The sequence below is a fragment of the Pagrus major genome, chromosome 17 (genome assembly GCF_040436345.1).
Source record: "Pagrus major chromosome 17, Pma_NU_1.0".
NCBI lineage: Eukaryota > Metazoa > Chordata > Actinopteri > Spariformes > Sparidae > Pagrus > Pagrus major.
Window position 1 is genome coordinate 28,489,534 of NC_133231.1, and position 16,764 is coordinate 28,506,297.

Below are 16,764 nucleotides of genomic sequence, written 5' to 3' on the forward strand. Positions count from 1 at the left end.
GGTAAAAGCAGTGAAGAGAGACTCTAGATGTAGACTATAAACCATGAAAAGCTTCAGCCGGCTGGTCAGGAGGGACTGCAACAACCGATGAGTGTATTGTGTTTACTGGGGAAACTACAGGTCACAATCCCTGTTATTAGCATCGCCGCTAAGTACCGGAGGAGAAGCCGGAAAATTATTTACTATATTAAAATTATTGACAGCCCTAATATGAACATTGCAAATAGTAAAGCTATCGTAGATATGATTATAATTTATTTCCGAGCATTGTAAATGTGGTTAAATTATTTTCTAAGCTATGGTAAGAAAAAAAAAGAAAGAATTCAGTGTTAAGTAATTGTTTGTGTGTTTGCTTCTTTACTTCAGATCCAGAGAAAGGGAGGTGCAAGGTTTTGCCAGGAGTGCCTTGTGTGGTTTGAAACACTGGTGTAGTTTTTTTCTCTCTCTATGCAAGAATGACTTCGTGCACATAAGCAAATCGGAGCAAGTGAAGAATTGAGAGTATGGTTTACCATTGTTTGTTTGTTATAAATATCTTCAGAAAAACTATAATAACAATAATAATAAATATAATAAATAATATGTATATGTGGATATAAAGACATTCTAAAACTTGTAAAAAGAAAAAAGACAAGACATTGAAATCTAATCTCATCTAAAATAAAAGACCTCTGTCTGCATGAGAAAATTAGTCCTATATAGTTTTCAAAATGAATAAGTCTTGGTTACATTTCAAAATGAGGGGGATCCAAATTAAAATGTCGATTATTTACTTTTTTCTGCAGAGGTACATACAGTATCTACTTGCTGTATAAAATATTTGGTAAAGCAAAATATTCTCAGTGAAAAGCAGAACAAGAGAAAAGAAGACAGAAATTGATGCACTTAGACGATCTCATGCAACAGAGAAATGAAATGTGTTACCTGGAGTCCTCGCAGTCTGATGATCTTCCGGATGAAAATCTTCCAAACCTCTGAAAACAAAACACTTTCTGTGCTCTTTAAGTACATCTCTTTCTTCACCCTCCAGCAGTTGAACCAATCATCTTCTCACTATCATCTTCAGCACTGTCCCATGACATCACATTGGTTTACTCACTTCCCTTTTTGTGAATCAGATTTTGGAGGTCATCCAAGTAACTGCCAAGAAGTAAGACAAACATTACACAATACACTGTCTACATTCACTTGATAAAATCATAATAATAAAGACTAATGACTGAGGTGTTTATGTTGTGTTGTGCAGTGCTATTTAACATTTTGCAGCATTCTCCTAAACAACTGAAGTTGATAGGGACTAAAAAACAACCCAAAAACAGCAGAATGTGGAAGAATGGAAAGATGTTCACACTTGTGCACCCGCTTTTATTTTAGCAGAGATTACATCTTTTAAAAGGATGTAAATAACATATTTTCAATAAAATTAGGATCATTATTAATAAAGAACACATTAATCGGAGGAAACTATCCAACCACATCACATTATGGTGTCTGTATTAGGTTTCATAGGTCAAATAAAGACACACCATGAAATATTCCCCAAAGTTCATGTAATGTTTTTCCTCACAGCAGGATGACTGCACTGTTCCAGCTGTAACATTAGACCAGGTTTAAAACATTCATACTTACAATAATGCTTGTACAATTTCGCTGTGCATTATGCAAGGGTTGTCAAAACTGCATGTAGCCCAAAACATTACATTATATGACTTTTCATATCAGTAACAGGAAGCCAGAGTCATTTGGCTGAGTAATGTGATAAGTATTGTGGTGAAAACAATTAATATCATTCGATGAGTTGATTGGCTGTCTTGATTTGCAGAGGTATGTACCAGGATGCCATGTGGAGGTTTCATTCTTGATGACTGGCAGCCTGTTGTGCCAATAGTTTTTGTGTCCTCATGCTGGATTAACCCATTTTTGGCCACTAGGTTGCAAACACACCTCAAAACATGACAACACATGTTGAATCAAAGGAAAGACTCTTGAGGGGGCCACTATGTGAGAGGGTCACATCACAGATGGAGCCAGCCAAATGCATATTCAGGCGACAATTCCCTTCTTTCTTCTAAAATTTTAAATGTGAAAGTGATGAAAGAATCTGAAGACTTGTAGTAAACCAACTTCCATTCAAAATAATTGCATTCATGCAAACAAAACTTCACTGTAGTAAAAGTACAATTATGTAATTTTCAAGAGGTGGATAGTATCCATTGGAACAGTTTTTAGATTAAAATCATACCAGCCTGCATTGTAAAAAACTGTCCTCAGACAGACAGACAGACACACAAAACACCTGGCAAAATAGTCAAAACTGACCCTGCGGTAGTTTTCACCACAAAAGTATCTCAGAGACCACATTTGCCTTGATGACACCACTGTAAAACAAAATTTATTGTTCAGTTGTGATGTATTAAACTTTAAATGTGGGGAAAAAAACATATCTATTTGGACCAATAACAATAAAATGGAAAAGAAAATTGACTTTTTAATGATTTTAATTGTATTTTAGTGTTGATGACATTCAGAGTTTTATCCTGCAGCAGATAGTGAAATGCCTCAGATGTTTAACATTTCAAAATGTAAATGACAGCATTAGAAAGGGTGTTATAAAAAATCCATAATATGTGTCCATGTATATAGTGTCCATAACATGTCATCCCATAATACAATCACTGTCAGATGGGGAGATACATTCACAAGGACGTGATTTGGGGCAAATTGTGCCACTTGTTGCAAACATGTTTCTTCTGACGCTATTGAATCTCAAGCTGTGATTCCAGTTAGTATGAGTACATGTAACATCAAACTGTTACTGTTAAGCATTTTGAAGGTCAGATCTAATCCAGCCTCGAGCCGTACACCTCCACTTCGCACAGACTCAGGGACTCTTCTCTTCCTGGGATGACTATGTTAACGTAGCGACCATCCAGGCCAGGACACTGGAATTCAGCAGTACCTCCTGCTTCGATACTTTGGATCACAGCACACCTGACAGACGAAGCAGAAATCACTTGATTAACAAAGGTCATGAGGCAGTTATAAAATCTTATAAAAGGCAGTTATAAAATACTTCAAAAGTAAAACCAGAGATAAAATAATTAAGAATAAAGAAAATGGGTGAGCAATCTGGTCAAAATATAATATCATGATCTATTTAATAATGGTCTTTTCCTCAATTTTTAAAAGCACAGTAGATGATAGTGTTGGGACTCTCACCACATGGTTCCGACAGTAGAGCGACCTGCACGTAGCCCAAAGCTTAAATGCCACCTCCTTGCGCTAACAAAGCCTGGTAAGCAAAGGAAAGTGCACCGACACTAATGTCCAGTAGGTGGCACCTGATTGTCACCGTTTTAATGATTTGATCATATTTTTTATTAATATTTATTAATTTAATTTTAAAAATTACACACCTGCCCTACCATCAATCCCGACAATGGTGCCCCGTGTGAGGTCATTGTAAATACGCTTTATTGTAATATTTATTTATGCACAATAATCCAGAATTATTAATCCCAACAATAGCCAGATTTAAAATGGCTGATGAATTTCTCCATTTGCAAAATTACAATATAATATACCATTAAAAAGTTATTTTTGGCACAAGCTCCTCATCTGTATTGCTGCGAACTACTCTCATTTAATCCTATAAAATACATCACCCAAAGAAGAGCCACATGAAGTAGTTCTTCCACATTGTCATCTACCTGGCTAAATCATTCTATCAGTGATTTTAAGAGCTGATGCATGAGGAGAAAGACAGCTACGACAAATACTAAATCATTGGTGCCTTCTTAAAAAATCAAGAATACAAAAAGATACAAGATATTAAGATGTTTCTTTCCTTTCCTTTCCAGCGTGTCTGCTTCTGTGTCTAAAGTATGTCGTTCTTCCCAACAGCTGTTTGAACACACTGTTTGAACTGATTGCACCATTTACGCCAAATTTACTAAAGAATATAACATATTGACAGTAAACATGTCAAATTTGATAAATTCTACAAAGAGTAACTAATAAAGGCTCCTTCTTGACGCCCAAGGAGAAGGTCCCCAGACTACTTTTAAAAAACACCCAATTTTGAGACTTGTTGCATTCGGAGAAACTGTACAAACTTTTTGAAAAGCTGTCTACAACAAATTCTTAAATATTTGGGCCTACTTGTGAATTCAGCAACTGTTTTGCATAAAGATATTTATTCTTTGTGTGTGATGAAGGTGTTTATTTGCACATGGAGTGGGGAAGTGAGATCCGACCACAAGTGGTCACTCTCAAGACGCATGTTAAGACACATTTAACGCTGGGTGTGAAATGAAGGGCTTGAAGCTGTCCACTTGTAATTGCATCACTGAAGACAGATGGTAATGCCAAATGTGAACAGCCTTTTTGACACAGTGCTACTTTGGTTAAAATGCCAATGACGGCATGCTTAAATGCTGAAGTTCAAAAGGCTGTGTTGGTCTCATTTAGTATTGCAAATGATTAATGAAAAAGAAACTGTTTTACCAGGATAGTTTACCATTTTACCATCTGCTGGCATGACTAAAAATACTGATTAGAGCGGTCAAGAATACGTTGTGCTGTATCCTACCTGGCATTGTTGTTGCCATTGTTGTCAAGAGAATCTCCAATTCTGATCTCGGCTCCATTGAGGCGTTCTGGGTTTGATTTCATGTTGGTTATCTTCACAGTAAACACTTTATAGGTTTTGCGCAGATCCAGTCGCCACCAGGGGCCGATGTCGTTGTTTGTGTGACTGCAGGAGCCGTCCCCCCACTCGCTGTTCTGACTTGAGTCTATGGCGTTATTTGCAAAGCCAAATTTAAACAATGACGACTGTTTGGCTTTTCCTTGGAGGGCCAGGTTCTCTCCTGCAAAAAAAAAAACACACACAAAAATGACCATTAAAAGCTGGACTTTGCAGTTACTATTACAGCAAAGTCACAACATATTCATAGTATAATTAAATGAACTACTAGATTTTTTTCTTGGAATGTTTAGTTAAATTTCTCCTGGGACTCTTTCAAAAATGTTTTTTTTTAATTTGTAGTCATAACTCAGGATGCAGGATACAATTCTTACTGAAGTTTCTTTAATGCAAATGTAGCTTCTAAGAACGGTTTAATAACATAAAAATCTATGATATGATTTTCTTTTTGGTTCATACCACACTTTATAGATGAGATGACAGTTACTGCATACCGTTCACATTCATGTAATAGCTCAGATTCTCACCGGTTGGGGAACGATACCCATAGACTTCCACTTCACAGACTGTAAGGATCTGTCCTGAACCAGGCACAACCAAAGTCACGTAACGTCCCTCCACACGATCAGTGAAAGTCTGACTGAACGTTCTAGCTCTACCGATGGCAGCAATCGTAGCAACCCTAACAGAGAGAGAAAGACAGAGAAAGCAGCACATTAATCACATGTAATACCTTCTGTTAAATGGTAACATAAGGATTAAAGAAACAGGCTTGTTGAGTATGTTTTTGAAATGTTTTTTTTTAATTTTCCAAGAACGTATCTGGGATTCTTGCGCGTACCACTAGAGGCAGCTTGCGTACCACTGGTGGTAATAGAACAGTGTTTTAGAAATACTAGCGTTATCTAGATGTATGACGTGAACAACGCAACATACTGTTGAGTAAGGTGAATCAGTTATTTGCACTGTTACGGCCACCAGCCTAGGGACTTAAAGCTTATATGCTGTTTCCACAATTAATTTTAAAAATGGTTTTACCATCTGTTTAAAAATGGAAAACTATGCACTCAGAGACATTTTAATATTATCTAAATACTGCAGAAATTCATATTAAAATACTGAAAATAAATACTAAAATGTATTACTGAAATGTAATTTAAAAGTCGTATTCATGCATATCACACATGCATACTTCATCCATGATTAGTTACGAGCTAAATTCAAACTGTGATGACAAAATATTATAATAAAAAGTTCAAAAACACTATAAATATATATAACACAAAACTGTAATTCAAGCTATGCTACTGTATTTTAACGTTGATCATAATGGTGGTACATGGAGAGCCTAATATTTTCTGAGGTGTTACACGGTTCAGAAAGTTAGAGAAACACTCATCTAATATATTTTATTTATTCAATATTTCTGCTTTTAATGTCCTTTAACAAAGCCCAGGAGCCCTAGAATATCTGACTGTGAGATGTACTGGTTTCTTCACAAAAATGATTTAATTTTGAAAATGTGGGCAGCATTTTGTATCAGAAACAACCTCTCCTGATTCATTTGACTTTTTTTTTTTTTTTTTACATTTTAGGGCATTTAGCAGACACTTTTATCCAAAGCGACTAACAGTAATTCACATATACATTCATACACTGATGGCCATGGCTGCCATGCAAGGTGCTGATCAGCACATCAGGAGCAGTTTTGGGGTTCAGTATCTTGCCCAAGGACACTTCGACATGCAGACCAGGGGAACTGAATTTTTGTTATTTTTCATATGAACTCACACTGGGTTTTCAAAACCATTTCTTTCCATTGAGTTGCCTATGTGGACTTCCATCCCGTTGATCCTGGTTTCACAGCAGTCTCCTCTGTTGACGATGGAGATGGAGGTGATGATGTAGGACTCCAGCAGGTCCACTTTCCACCAGGGGTTTTTCGATTCAGGAGTGTGTGTGCATGATCCAGCATGGTAATAAGATTCACGGTTTCCATCGATTGCATTGTAGGCAGCCGCATATTCGTGCCCATAACGCGTCGATTGGGTCGCTTTTCCACGCAAGGCTACGTTTTCTATGAATGAGATACATAACAGATACTTTACATCTTTATTGGTCACATGGACACAGCAAGTAAGGGTGCTGCAGCAGCCCCGTAATCAAGGCATTATTTATAAAAGTCAATTGATTATCCACATGATATATAAGCTTTTTTTTCATAATGACGCCTGATGTTACTTGACGTTTCTCTGGGTTGTCAGTCAAGTTTATGAACGACACTGCAGACTGGAGTCTCTGTTACAGTGACAAACAGGAAAATATGCTCCTCCTCTCCGTCTCTATGAAACGACTGTATTGGACACAATGTTTTTTAAACAGGGAAAGAAACAACTTAATGCATAGCACACAAACGCCCTAATAATGAAGAATTTATCATATACGGTGTTTCACCATGTTTAAGTTTCTCCAAACTCAACAACTCACAATATTAAGAGATTTTATAAAGAAGTCTGGGGAATTTCTCTTCCTCTTTATCTGCCTTCTGATGTTGACTGTAGTTGCTGTGACTGCTTTGACCTTCATTAAGCTGGTGTTCACATTTGCTTTGCTTTGCAATAAATACAAAAAACATGAATGTCACACATTCCATCAAACTAAAACCATGTCAAAAGTAATGTGCATTTATCAGTGGTTGACTTGGTAGTTGACTTGGTTATGTGTTTTACTGTGAAAGAAAATAACTTGTTTCTTTGCTCTACAACTCCAGATATATAACACACATAATCATCAAATGAAACAGCCAGATGTTATTCAGAAATGTACATGACTGCATTTAGTGATGTTTTACGGTGAAGACGTCACATACTCTTAGATCATACTTACGATATTTTACAGCTGAGCATGTCCCCAGGAGTAGCACAAGGAAAACACTGAGTTTCATCGTTCTGGATGAGACAAATAGAAGTCATTAATAGACCATATCTGAAAAATGTACACTGTTAGAAATGTATCGTATTAGAATCTCAGCCCAGTCAGCAGGATATAATATTAGCACTTCAGTGTTCAGTTTCTACATACCACAGATACACCCAAGGTTGAAATTTGAACAAAACGTGGCATATCGCTCTTACATTACAGAGAAATAAAAAATGAAACCTAAACAAAACGTAAAGAAATGTTCGGTTTTCTCTGAACTGTGGTTTTGCAGAAACGTACTTAACTAACATTTATCCTGGTGGTAACCAGGATTATGAGTATTACATTCTATTTCCACCAATACGCCCTCCTAAGTCCTACACACTGGACCTTTAACCTTTTCTGCGCTTCACAAAAAAACACAACCATCCACAAACCACATAAATTAGAAGTTGAAAAAAATGTTATGTATCAAAACACAGAGAGGTTTGTGATCAATAAGTCCTTTTCAAAAAATACCAAGGCACAGTGCTTTGCAAACATTTATAGCCTTTATTGAATGGGCTTAGCGCCTACACGTTTCAATTTACAGTGTTTGGTGAAGACGTTTTTTGGGTTAGGGTTAAGTTTAAGCTCACTTCATAAAAATGGTGTGCTATTTAGTTTTCAAAATTAGTAAGTCTTCAGTTAGGCTTAAAATTCAAACTATTATGGCTATTATTTACTTTTTCTGCAGAGGTACATACAGTATCTACAAACAATATAGAATATTTAGTGTATTCACATATGCTCAGTGAAAAGTAGCATAAAAGAGAAGAGGAGAAATGAAATGTGTTACCTGGAGTCCTCACAGAGTCTGATGATTCAATGAAAAAAGCTTCCAAACCCCTAAAAGTTCTTACCAGACATTTCCAATCTTAACTCCTCATATGGTTTAATTTAGCAGAACTTTTTTCCTTATTTTTTACCCCATTAATAATCTCAGCGCCCATCAGATTTATCTTGTGAACCTTTGGAGGGGCCCAACCCCTAGGTTGGGAACCACTGGATGACATTACCTAACAGTTTATAAAGTAATTAAAGCTACAACAGAATTGATGTAATACTAATAACCTAATGAACAATTATCTAAGAATATATCAGTCACAGGGCCAATATTCTACAGAGCGAGTTATACTTTTGATACTTTTAGCTGATAATACTGTACTTTTACATTGTTGTATTGCTACTTTGACTTGAGTAGAACATTTTAATACTTCTTCCACCACTGGGTATTTGTGAGGGAGTTCCTACGTGGCATGACCCTCCCGAAGCTCACCAAAGTTTAATATATTTCATTTTTAGTTTTGCAATTGTTTTGTTTATTGGTCAAATACTGGTTTCTAATGGTTTCTTTCTAATAAACCTTGCATTGGGTTAGTCACTGTTTAGTTGTACTATCTTACAATCCATATATAGTAAATGTAAGTTAAACTGTGTTGCTGATATGAATCCAGTTAGAACTCGAAGTGGCAATGAGGTCTTAAAATGTATGAAAAGGGTCTTAAAATAGGTCTTAAAAGGTATTAAATTTAATTTGACGATTCCTGCATATACCCTGATTTAACCACCATGTGATTAAAACAATAGAAAACAGTGCCAGCCTTTCTCTGTGTGCTTTTGAGCAGGTGTGCAGTGGTTTGTGCAAATTGTGGCCAACCTTGACATCCTGTACATCCACTGAATGATCATAATTCTGACCTTTTTCCAAGGAAAGTTGCCAAATAGACAGGAAATAAAAGAAAAAAACAACAGTAACTGCTATTCCTGAAAATGCTTAGTCTTAGATTTTTACTTTACGCAATGCACACACTCCCTGGAACTTCTCTGTTTTCTGCCAGATTCAGTTGAATTTTTTGGCATTTCCACATTTCAAATGCTCTACTCCTCTGTTTTCTTCTCTCCGATAAGCCTTAAACACATCCAGCTCTCTCCAATTTTATCAAAACTCATCTATCAATTTCATCAAAAAGGTCTATCCCATTACACTGGAAGTTTTGGGTGAAACCTCCAGGTGTATACATCACAACACACCTAGCAGAAGAAGAAATGACTCTGTTAACTCATCAAATGGTCAGGTGAAACACTAGATGCTCCGAACGCACTGTTTTAGGAAATAATTTCATTGACATAAGTTATAACCAAAACTGTCACGTCAAACAAGTATTCTATTTTTTTAATTGAGCATAAATATATTGTTCCAAACAAACCCTAAAAAACATATACTTTAATCCCAAATTTTAAAGGCCCTCTATGTAACAATTTATAATATCTTACATGTATTAATCACATATTTATTGCCCATACATGAGCAGATTGCAACCTGACGTGAAAAATGAGACGTTCCCCATCTCTCTACGTTTCCTATATTATCCTGTGGGCTCATTTCTCCGTGAAACCCTTAGGATGTTTTTTTTTGCGATCGCCCCAGGGAAGTGGCGTTATGCAACAACCGATGAGTGTATTGTGTTTACTGGGGAAACTACAGGTCACAATCCCTGTTATTAGCATCGCCGCTAAGCACCGGAGGAAAAGCCGGAAAATTATTTACTATATTAAAATTATTGACTGCCCTAATATGAACATTGCAAATAGTAAAGTTATTGTAGATATGATTATTTCCCAGCATTGTAAATGTGGTTAAATTATTTTCTAAGCTATGGGAAGAAGAAAAAAGAAAAAATTCAGTGTTAAGTAATTGTTTGTGTGTTTGCTTCTTTACTTCAGATCCAGAAAAAGGGAGGTGCAAGGTTCTGCCAGGAGTGCCTTGTGTGGTTGGAAACACTGGTGTAGTTTTTTTCTCTCTCTCCATACAAGAATGACTTCGTGCACATAAGCAAGTCGGAGCAAGTGAAGAATTGAGAGTGTGGTTTACCATTGTTTGTTTTTTATAAATATCTTCAGAAAAACTATAATAATAATAATAATCATCATCATAAATATAATAAATAATATGTATATGTGGATATAAAGGCATTCTAAAACTTGTAAAAAGAAAAAGATACGACATTGAAATCTAATCTTATCTAAAATAAAAGACTTCTCTCTGCATGAGAAAATCAGTCCTATATAGTTTTCAAAATTAATAAGTCTTGGTTACATTTCAAAATGAGTAGGATCAAAATTAATGTGCCGATTATTTACTTTTTTTTCTGCAGAGGTACAGTATCTACTTGCTGTATAAAATATTTGGTAAAGCAAAATATTCTCAGTGAAAAGCAGAACAAGAGAAAAGAAGACACAGAAATTGATGTACTAAGACGATCTCATGCAACAGAGAAATGAAATGTGTTACCTGGAGTCCTCGCAGTCTGATGATACAATGAAAAAGGCTTCCAAACCTCTAAAAACAAAACACTTTGTGTGCTCTTTAAGTACATCTCTTTCTTCACCCTACAGCAGTTGAACCAATCATCTTCTCACTATCATCTTCAGCACTGTTTCGTGACATCACATTGGTTTACTCACTTCCCTTTTTGTGAATCAGATTTTGGAGGTCATCCAAGTAACTGCCAAGAAGTAAGGCAAACATTACACAATACACTGTCTACATTCACTTGATAAAATCATAATAATAAAGACTAATGACTGAGGTGTTTATGTTGTGTTGTGCAGTGCTATTTAACATTTTGCAGCATTCTCCTAAACAGCTGAAGTCGATAGGGACTAAAAAACAACCCAAAAACAGCAGAATGTGGAAGAATGGAAAGATGTTCACACTTGTGCACCCGCTTTTATTTTAGCAGAGATTACATCTTTTAAAAGGATGTAAATAACATATTTTCAATAAAATTAGGATCATTATTAATAAAGAACACATTAATCGGAGGAAACTATCCAACCACATCACATTATGGTGTCTGTATTAGGTTCCATAGGTCAAATAAAGACACACCATGAAATATTCCCCAAAGTTCATGTAATGTCTTTCCTCACAGCAGGATGACTGCACTGATCCAGCTGTAACATTAGACCAGGTTTAAAACATTCATACTTACAATAATGCTTGTACAATTTCGCTGTGCATTATGCAAGGGTTGTCAAAACTGCATGTAGCCCAAAACATTACATTATATGACTTTTCATATCAGTAACAGGAAGCCAGAGTCATTTGGCCGAGTAATGTGATAAGTATTGTGGTGAAAACAATTAATATCATTCGATGAGTTGATTGGCTGTCTTGATTTGCAGAGGTATGTACCAGGATGCCATGTGGAGGTTTCATTCTTGATGACTGGCAGCCTGTTGTGCCAATAGTTTTTGTGTCCTCATGCTGGATTAACCCATTTTTGGCCACTAGGTTGCAAACACACCTCAAAACATGACAACACATGTTGAATCAAAGGAAAGACTCTTGAGGGGGCCACAATGTGAGAGGGTCACATCACAGATGGAGCCAGCCAAATGCATATTCTGGCGACAATTCCCTTCTTTCTTCAAAAATGTTAAATGTGAAAGTGATGAAAGAATCTGAAGACTTGTAGTAAACCAACTTCCATTAAAATCAATTGCATTCATGGAAACATAACTTCACTGTAGACACTTAATATGCCAAGACAATTATGTCATTTTCAAGAAGTGGATAGTATCCATTAGAACAGTTTTTAGAATAAAAACTCAGTGATATGATTATACCAGCCACGGTTCCATTAACGTGTTGATGTTCTCAGTACACATCTTCAAACTCAGCCTTCATTCTGATCTCAACTTCACACCTGTGAATTGTCCTGACTGCATCTTGCAACGTGTCAGTTGTGACACGTTGCAAAAAACAGACAGACACACAAAACACCTGGCAAAATACTCAAAACTGACTCTGTGGTAATTTCGCCACAAAAGTATCTCCGAGACCACATTTGCCTTGATGACACCACTGTTAAACTAAATGTATTGTTCAGTTGTGATGTATTAAACTTTGAATTTGGAAAAAAAAGTATTGATTCAGACCAATAACAATACAATGGAAAAGAAAATTGACTTTTTAATGATTTAATTGTATGTCGGTATTGATGACATTCAGAGTTTTATCCTGCAGCAGCATTAGAAAGAGTGTTGTAAAAAATCGATAATATGTGTCCATGTATATAGTGTCCATAACATGTCACCCAACAATACAAGCACTGTCAGATGAGGAGATACATTCACAAGGACGTGATTTTGGGCAAATTGTGCCACTTGTTGCAAACATGTTTCTTTTGATGATATTGAATATCAATCTGTGATTCCAGTTAATATGAGTACATGTAACAGCAAACTGTTACTGTTAAGCATTTTGAAGGTTTTCAGACCTAATCCAGCCTCGAGCCGTACACCTCCACTTCACACAGACTCAGGAACTCTTCTTTTCCTGGGATGACTATGTTAACATAGCGACCGTCCAGGCCAGGACACTGGAATTCAGCAGTACCTCCTGCTTCGATACTTTGTATCACAGCACACCTGACAGACGAAGCAGAGATCACTTGATCAACAAAGGTCATGAGGCAGTTATAAGATCATACTTCAAAAGTAAAACCAGAGATAAAATAATAAAGAATATAGGTGGGCAATCTGGTCAAAATATAATAACATGATCTATTTAATAACGGTCTATTTTCTCAATTTTTAGAAGCCCAGTAGATGATAGTGTTGGGACTCTCACCACATGGTTCCGACAGTGGAGCGACCTGCACGTAGACCAAAGCTTAAATACGACCTCCTTGCGCTAACAAAGCCTGGTAAGCAAAGGAAATTGCACCGACACTAATGTCCAGTAGGTGGCGCCTGATTGTCACTATTTTAATGATTTGATCATAATTTTTATTAATTTGAATTAATTAAATTTTAATAATTACACACCTGCCTTACCATCGATCCCAACAATGGTGCCCCATGTGAGGCCATCTTAAACAAGCTTTATTGCAATTATTAATTTCAACAACAGTCAAACATAGTTAATGTTGCTCCAGGACCACTATTGCAAATGATTAACCAAAAAGAAACTGTTTTACCAGGATAGTTTACCATGTTACCATCTGCTGGTATGGCTAAAAATACTGATTAGAGCGGTCAAGAATACGTTGTGCTGTAACCTACCTGGCATTGTTGTTGCCATTGTTGTCAAGAGAATCTCCAATTCGGATTTCGGCTCCATTGAGGCGTTCTGGGTTTGATTTCATGTTGGTTATCTTCACAGTAAACACTTTATAGGTTTTGCGCAGATCCAGTCGCCACCAGGGGCCGATGTCATTGTTTGTGTGACTGCAGGAGCCGTCCCCCCACTCGCTGTTCTGACTTGAGTCTATGGCGTTATTTGCAAAGCCAAATTCAAACAATGACGACTGTGTGGCTTTTCCTTGGAGGGCCAGGTTCTCTCCTGCAAGAAAAAAACACAAAAATGACCATTAAAGCTGGACTTTGCAGTTATCATACAGCACAATCACAACGGATTCATAGTTTAATTAAATGCACTACTAGATCTTTTTTCTTGGAATGTTTAGTTAAATTTTTCCTGTGACTGACTTTGATTTAATTTGTAGTTATAATTCAGGATGCAGGATACAATTCTTTCTGAAGGTTCTTTAATGCAAATGTAGTTTCTAAGAACGGTTTAATAACATAAAAATCTATGATATGATTTTCCTTTTGGTTCATACCACACTTTATAGATGAGATGACAGTTACTGCATACCATTCACATTCATGTAATAGCTCAGATTCTCACCGGTTGGGGAACGGTACCCATAGACTTCCACTTCACAGACTGTAACGATCCTTCGTGAACCAGGCACAACCAAAGTCACGTAACGTCCCTCCACACGATCAGTGAAAGTCTGACTGAACGTTGTAGCTCTACCGATGTTAGCAATCGTTGCAACCCTAACAGAGAGAGAAAGACAGAGAAAGCAGCACATGAATCACATGTAATACCTTCTGTTAAATGGTAAGATAAGGATGAAAGAAACAGGCTTGTTGAGTTTGTTTTTGAAATATGTTTAATTTTATTATCAAAATACTGCAGAAATTCAAATTTAAATACTGAAAATAAATACTAAAATGTATTACTGAAATGTAATTTAAAAGTCGTATTCATGCATATCACACATGCATACTTCATCCATGATTAGTTACGAGCTAAATTCAAACGGTGATGACAAAATAGTAGGTAAAATGAAAGGTTCAAAAAGACTCCAAGCAAATAACGCAAATCAGTAAGTCAAGCTATGCTACTGTATTTTAACCTTGATCATAATGGTGGTACGTGGAGAGCCTAATATTTTCTGAGGTGTTACATGGTTCAGAAGGTTAGAGAAACACTGATCTAATATATTTTATTTATTCAATATTTCTGCTTTTAACGTCCTTTAACAAAGCCCAGGAGCACTGGAACAGCTGACTGTGGGTTGTACTGATTTCTTTGCGAAATGATTTAATTTTGAAATGTGGGCAGTATTTTGCTTCAGAAACAACCTCTCCCGATTCCACTGCACCTTCAGCTCGACAGACAAACCTTAACTGTTCGTATGAGAATCTCTATTGATGAATAAGAAGCAGGACAGAGGGAAAAATGAGCAGGCTCTGACAAACAAAAGTTTGTAGAAAATGCGAAAAATGCTTTCGTTATTTTTCATATCAACTCACACTGGGTTTTCAAAACCATTTCTTTCCACAGAGTTGCCTATGTGGACTTCCATCCCGTTGATCCTTTCTACACAGCAGTCATCTCTGTTGACGATGGTAATGGAGGTGATGATGTAGGACTCCAGCAGGTCCACTCTCCACCAGGGGTTTCTCGCTTCAGTAGAGTGTGCGCATGATCCAGCACGGAAATCAGATTCACGGTTTCCATCAATTGCATTGTAGGCAGACCCAAATTCGTTCCCATAACGCGCCGATTGGGTTGCTTTTCCACGCAAGGCCACATTTTCTATGAATGACATACATAACAGATACTTTACAGCTTTATTGGTCACATGGACACAGGAAGTAAGGGTGCTGCAGCAGCCCCTTAATCAAGGCATTATTAATAAAAGTCAATTGATTTTCCACGTGATAAATAGCTTTTTTTTGATAATGACGCCCGATGTTACTTGACGTTTCTCTGGTTTGTCAGTCAAGCGTATGAACGACACCACAGACTGGAGTCTCTGTTACAGTGACAAACAGGAAAATATGCTCCTTCTCTCCGTCTCTATGAAACGACTTTATCGGACACAATGTTTTTTAAACAGGGAAAGAATCAACTTAATGCATAGCACACAAATGCCCTAATAATGAAGAATTTATCATATACGGTGTTTCGCCATGTTTAAGTTTCTCCAAACTCAACAACTCACAATATTACCAGATTTTACAAAGATGTCTGGGGAATTTCTCTTCCTCTTTATCTCCCTGCTGATGTTGACTGTAGTTGCTGTGACTGCTTTGACCTTCATTAAGCTGGTGTTCACATTTGCTTTGCTTTACAATTAATACAAAAAAACATGAATGTCACACATTCCATCAAACTAAAAGTCGTGTGCATTTATCAGTGGAGTTGTAGAGGTTTTGCTACCCAATATTAGTTGACTTGGTTATGTGTTTTGCTGTCAAAGAGAATAACTTGCTTCTTTGCACTACAACTCCAGATATATAATACACATAATCATCAAATGAAACAGCCAGATGTTATTCAGAAATGTACGCGGCTGCATTTAGTGATGTTTTACGGTGAAGACGTCACATACTCTCAGATCATACTTACGATATTTTACAGCTGAGCATGTCCCCACGAGTAGCACAAGGAAAACACTGAGTTTCATCATTCTGGATGAGACAAATAAGAGTCATTAATAGACCGTATCTGAAAAATGTACACTTCCTTTTCTTTTTTACTGCTAGAAATGTATGGCATTAGAATCTCAGCCCAGTCAGCAGGATGTAATTACAGCCAACAAAGCTGCCAAACGGGCAACTGCAGTTCATGTCTGTGGGGACATTTCCAGTGGTTTTTGTGGCTATATTCACAGGAAATCAGATCATCTCCATTTGTGATAGTGGCGACCAAAACAGGTATTTGAAGCCAAATTGTTAGGATTTCCTAACTCTTACCAAGTGGTGTTTTCTGCCTAAACCTAAGT

At 36.8% G+C, this 16,764-nt stretch overlaps 2 protein-coding genes across 2 annotated transcripts; both read right to left on the reverse strand.

Annotated features, from left to right (window-relative positions):
- Positions 1–1,347: 1,347 nt before the first annotated feature.
- On the reverse strand, positions 1,348–11,005 carry LOC141012555 (uncharacterized). Its single transcript, XM_073486062.1, has 6 exons — positions 10,962–11,005; positions 7,595–7,656; positions 6,500–6,785; positions 5,236–5,390; positions 4,592–4,871; positions 1,348–2,991 (listed from the first exon to the last, which is right to left on the reverse strand). The coding sequence occupies exons 2-6, from the start codon at positions 7,650–7,652 to the stop codon at positions 2,841–2,843; spliced, it is 930 nt and encodes a 309-aa protein (XP_073342163.1). The 5' UTR covers positions 7,653–7,656; positions 10,962–11,005; the 3' UTR covers positions 1,348–2,840.
- Positions 11,006–11,383: 378 nt separating this feature from the next.
- On the reverse strand, positions 11,384–16,449 carry LOC141012554 (uncharacterized). Its single transcript, XM_073486061.1, has 5 exons — positions 16,389–16,449; positions 15,287–15,572; positions 14,370–14,524; positions 13,742–14,021; positions 11,384–13,105 (listed from the first exon to the last, which is right to left on the reverse strand). Exons 1-5 carry the CDS (start codon positions 16,447–16,449, stop codon positions 12,955–12,957), a joined length of 933 nt encoding a protein of 310 aa, XP_073342162.1. The 3' UTR covers positions 11,384–12,954.
- Positions 16,450–16,764: the final 315 nt, after the last annotated feature.

Bases quoted from the DNA above. Each gene is read 5' to 3' on its own strand.
- LOC141012555 (XM_073486062.1), bottom strand. From the start codon at position 7,652: ATGAAACTCAGTGTTTTCCTTGTGCTACTCCTGGGGACATGCTCAGCT. The intron at 6,786-7,594 runs GTAAGTATGATC...TCTCATTCATAG, and splicing joins ATGCTCAGCTGTAAAATATC to AAAACGTAGCCTTGCGTGGA. The intron at 5,391-6,499 runs GTGAGTTCATAT...TCTCTCTGTTAG, and splicing joins AATGGTTTTGAAAACCCAGT to GGTTGCTACGATTGCTGCCA.
- LOC141012554 (XM_073486061.1), bottom strand. From the start codon at position 16,449: ATGATGAAACTCAGTGTTTTCCTTGTGCTACTCGTGGGGACATGCTCA. The intron at 15,573-16,388 runs GTAAGTATGATC...TGTCATTCATAG, and splicing joins ATGCTCAGCTGTAAAATATC to AAAATGTGGCCTTGCGTGGA. The intron at 14,525-15,286 runs GTGAGTTGATAT...TCTCTCTGTTAG, and splicing joins AATGGTTTTGAAAACCCAGT to GGTTGCAACGATTGCTAACA.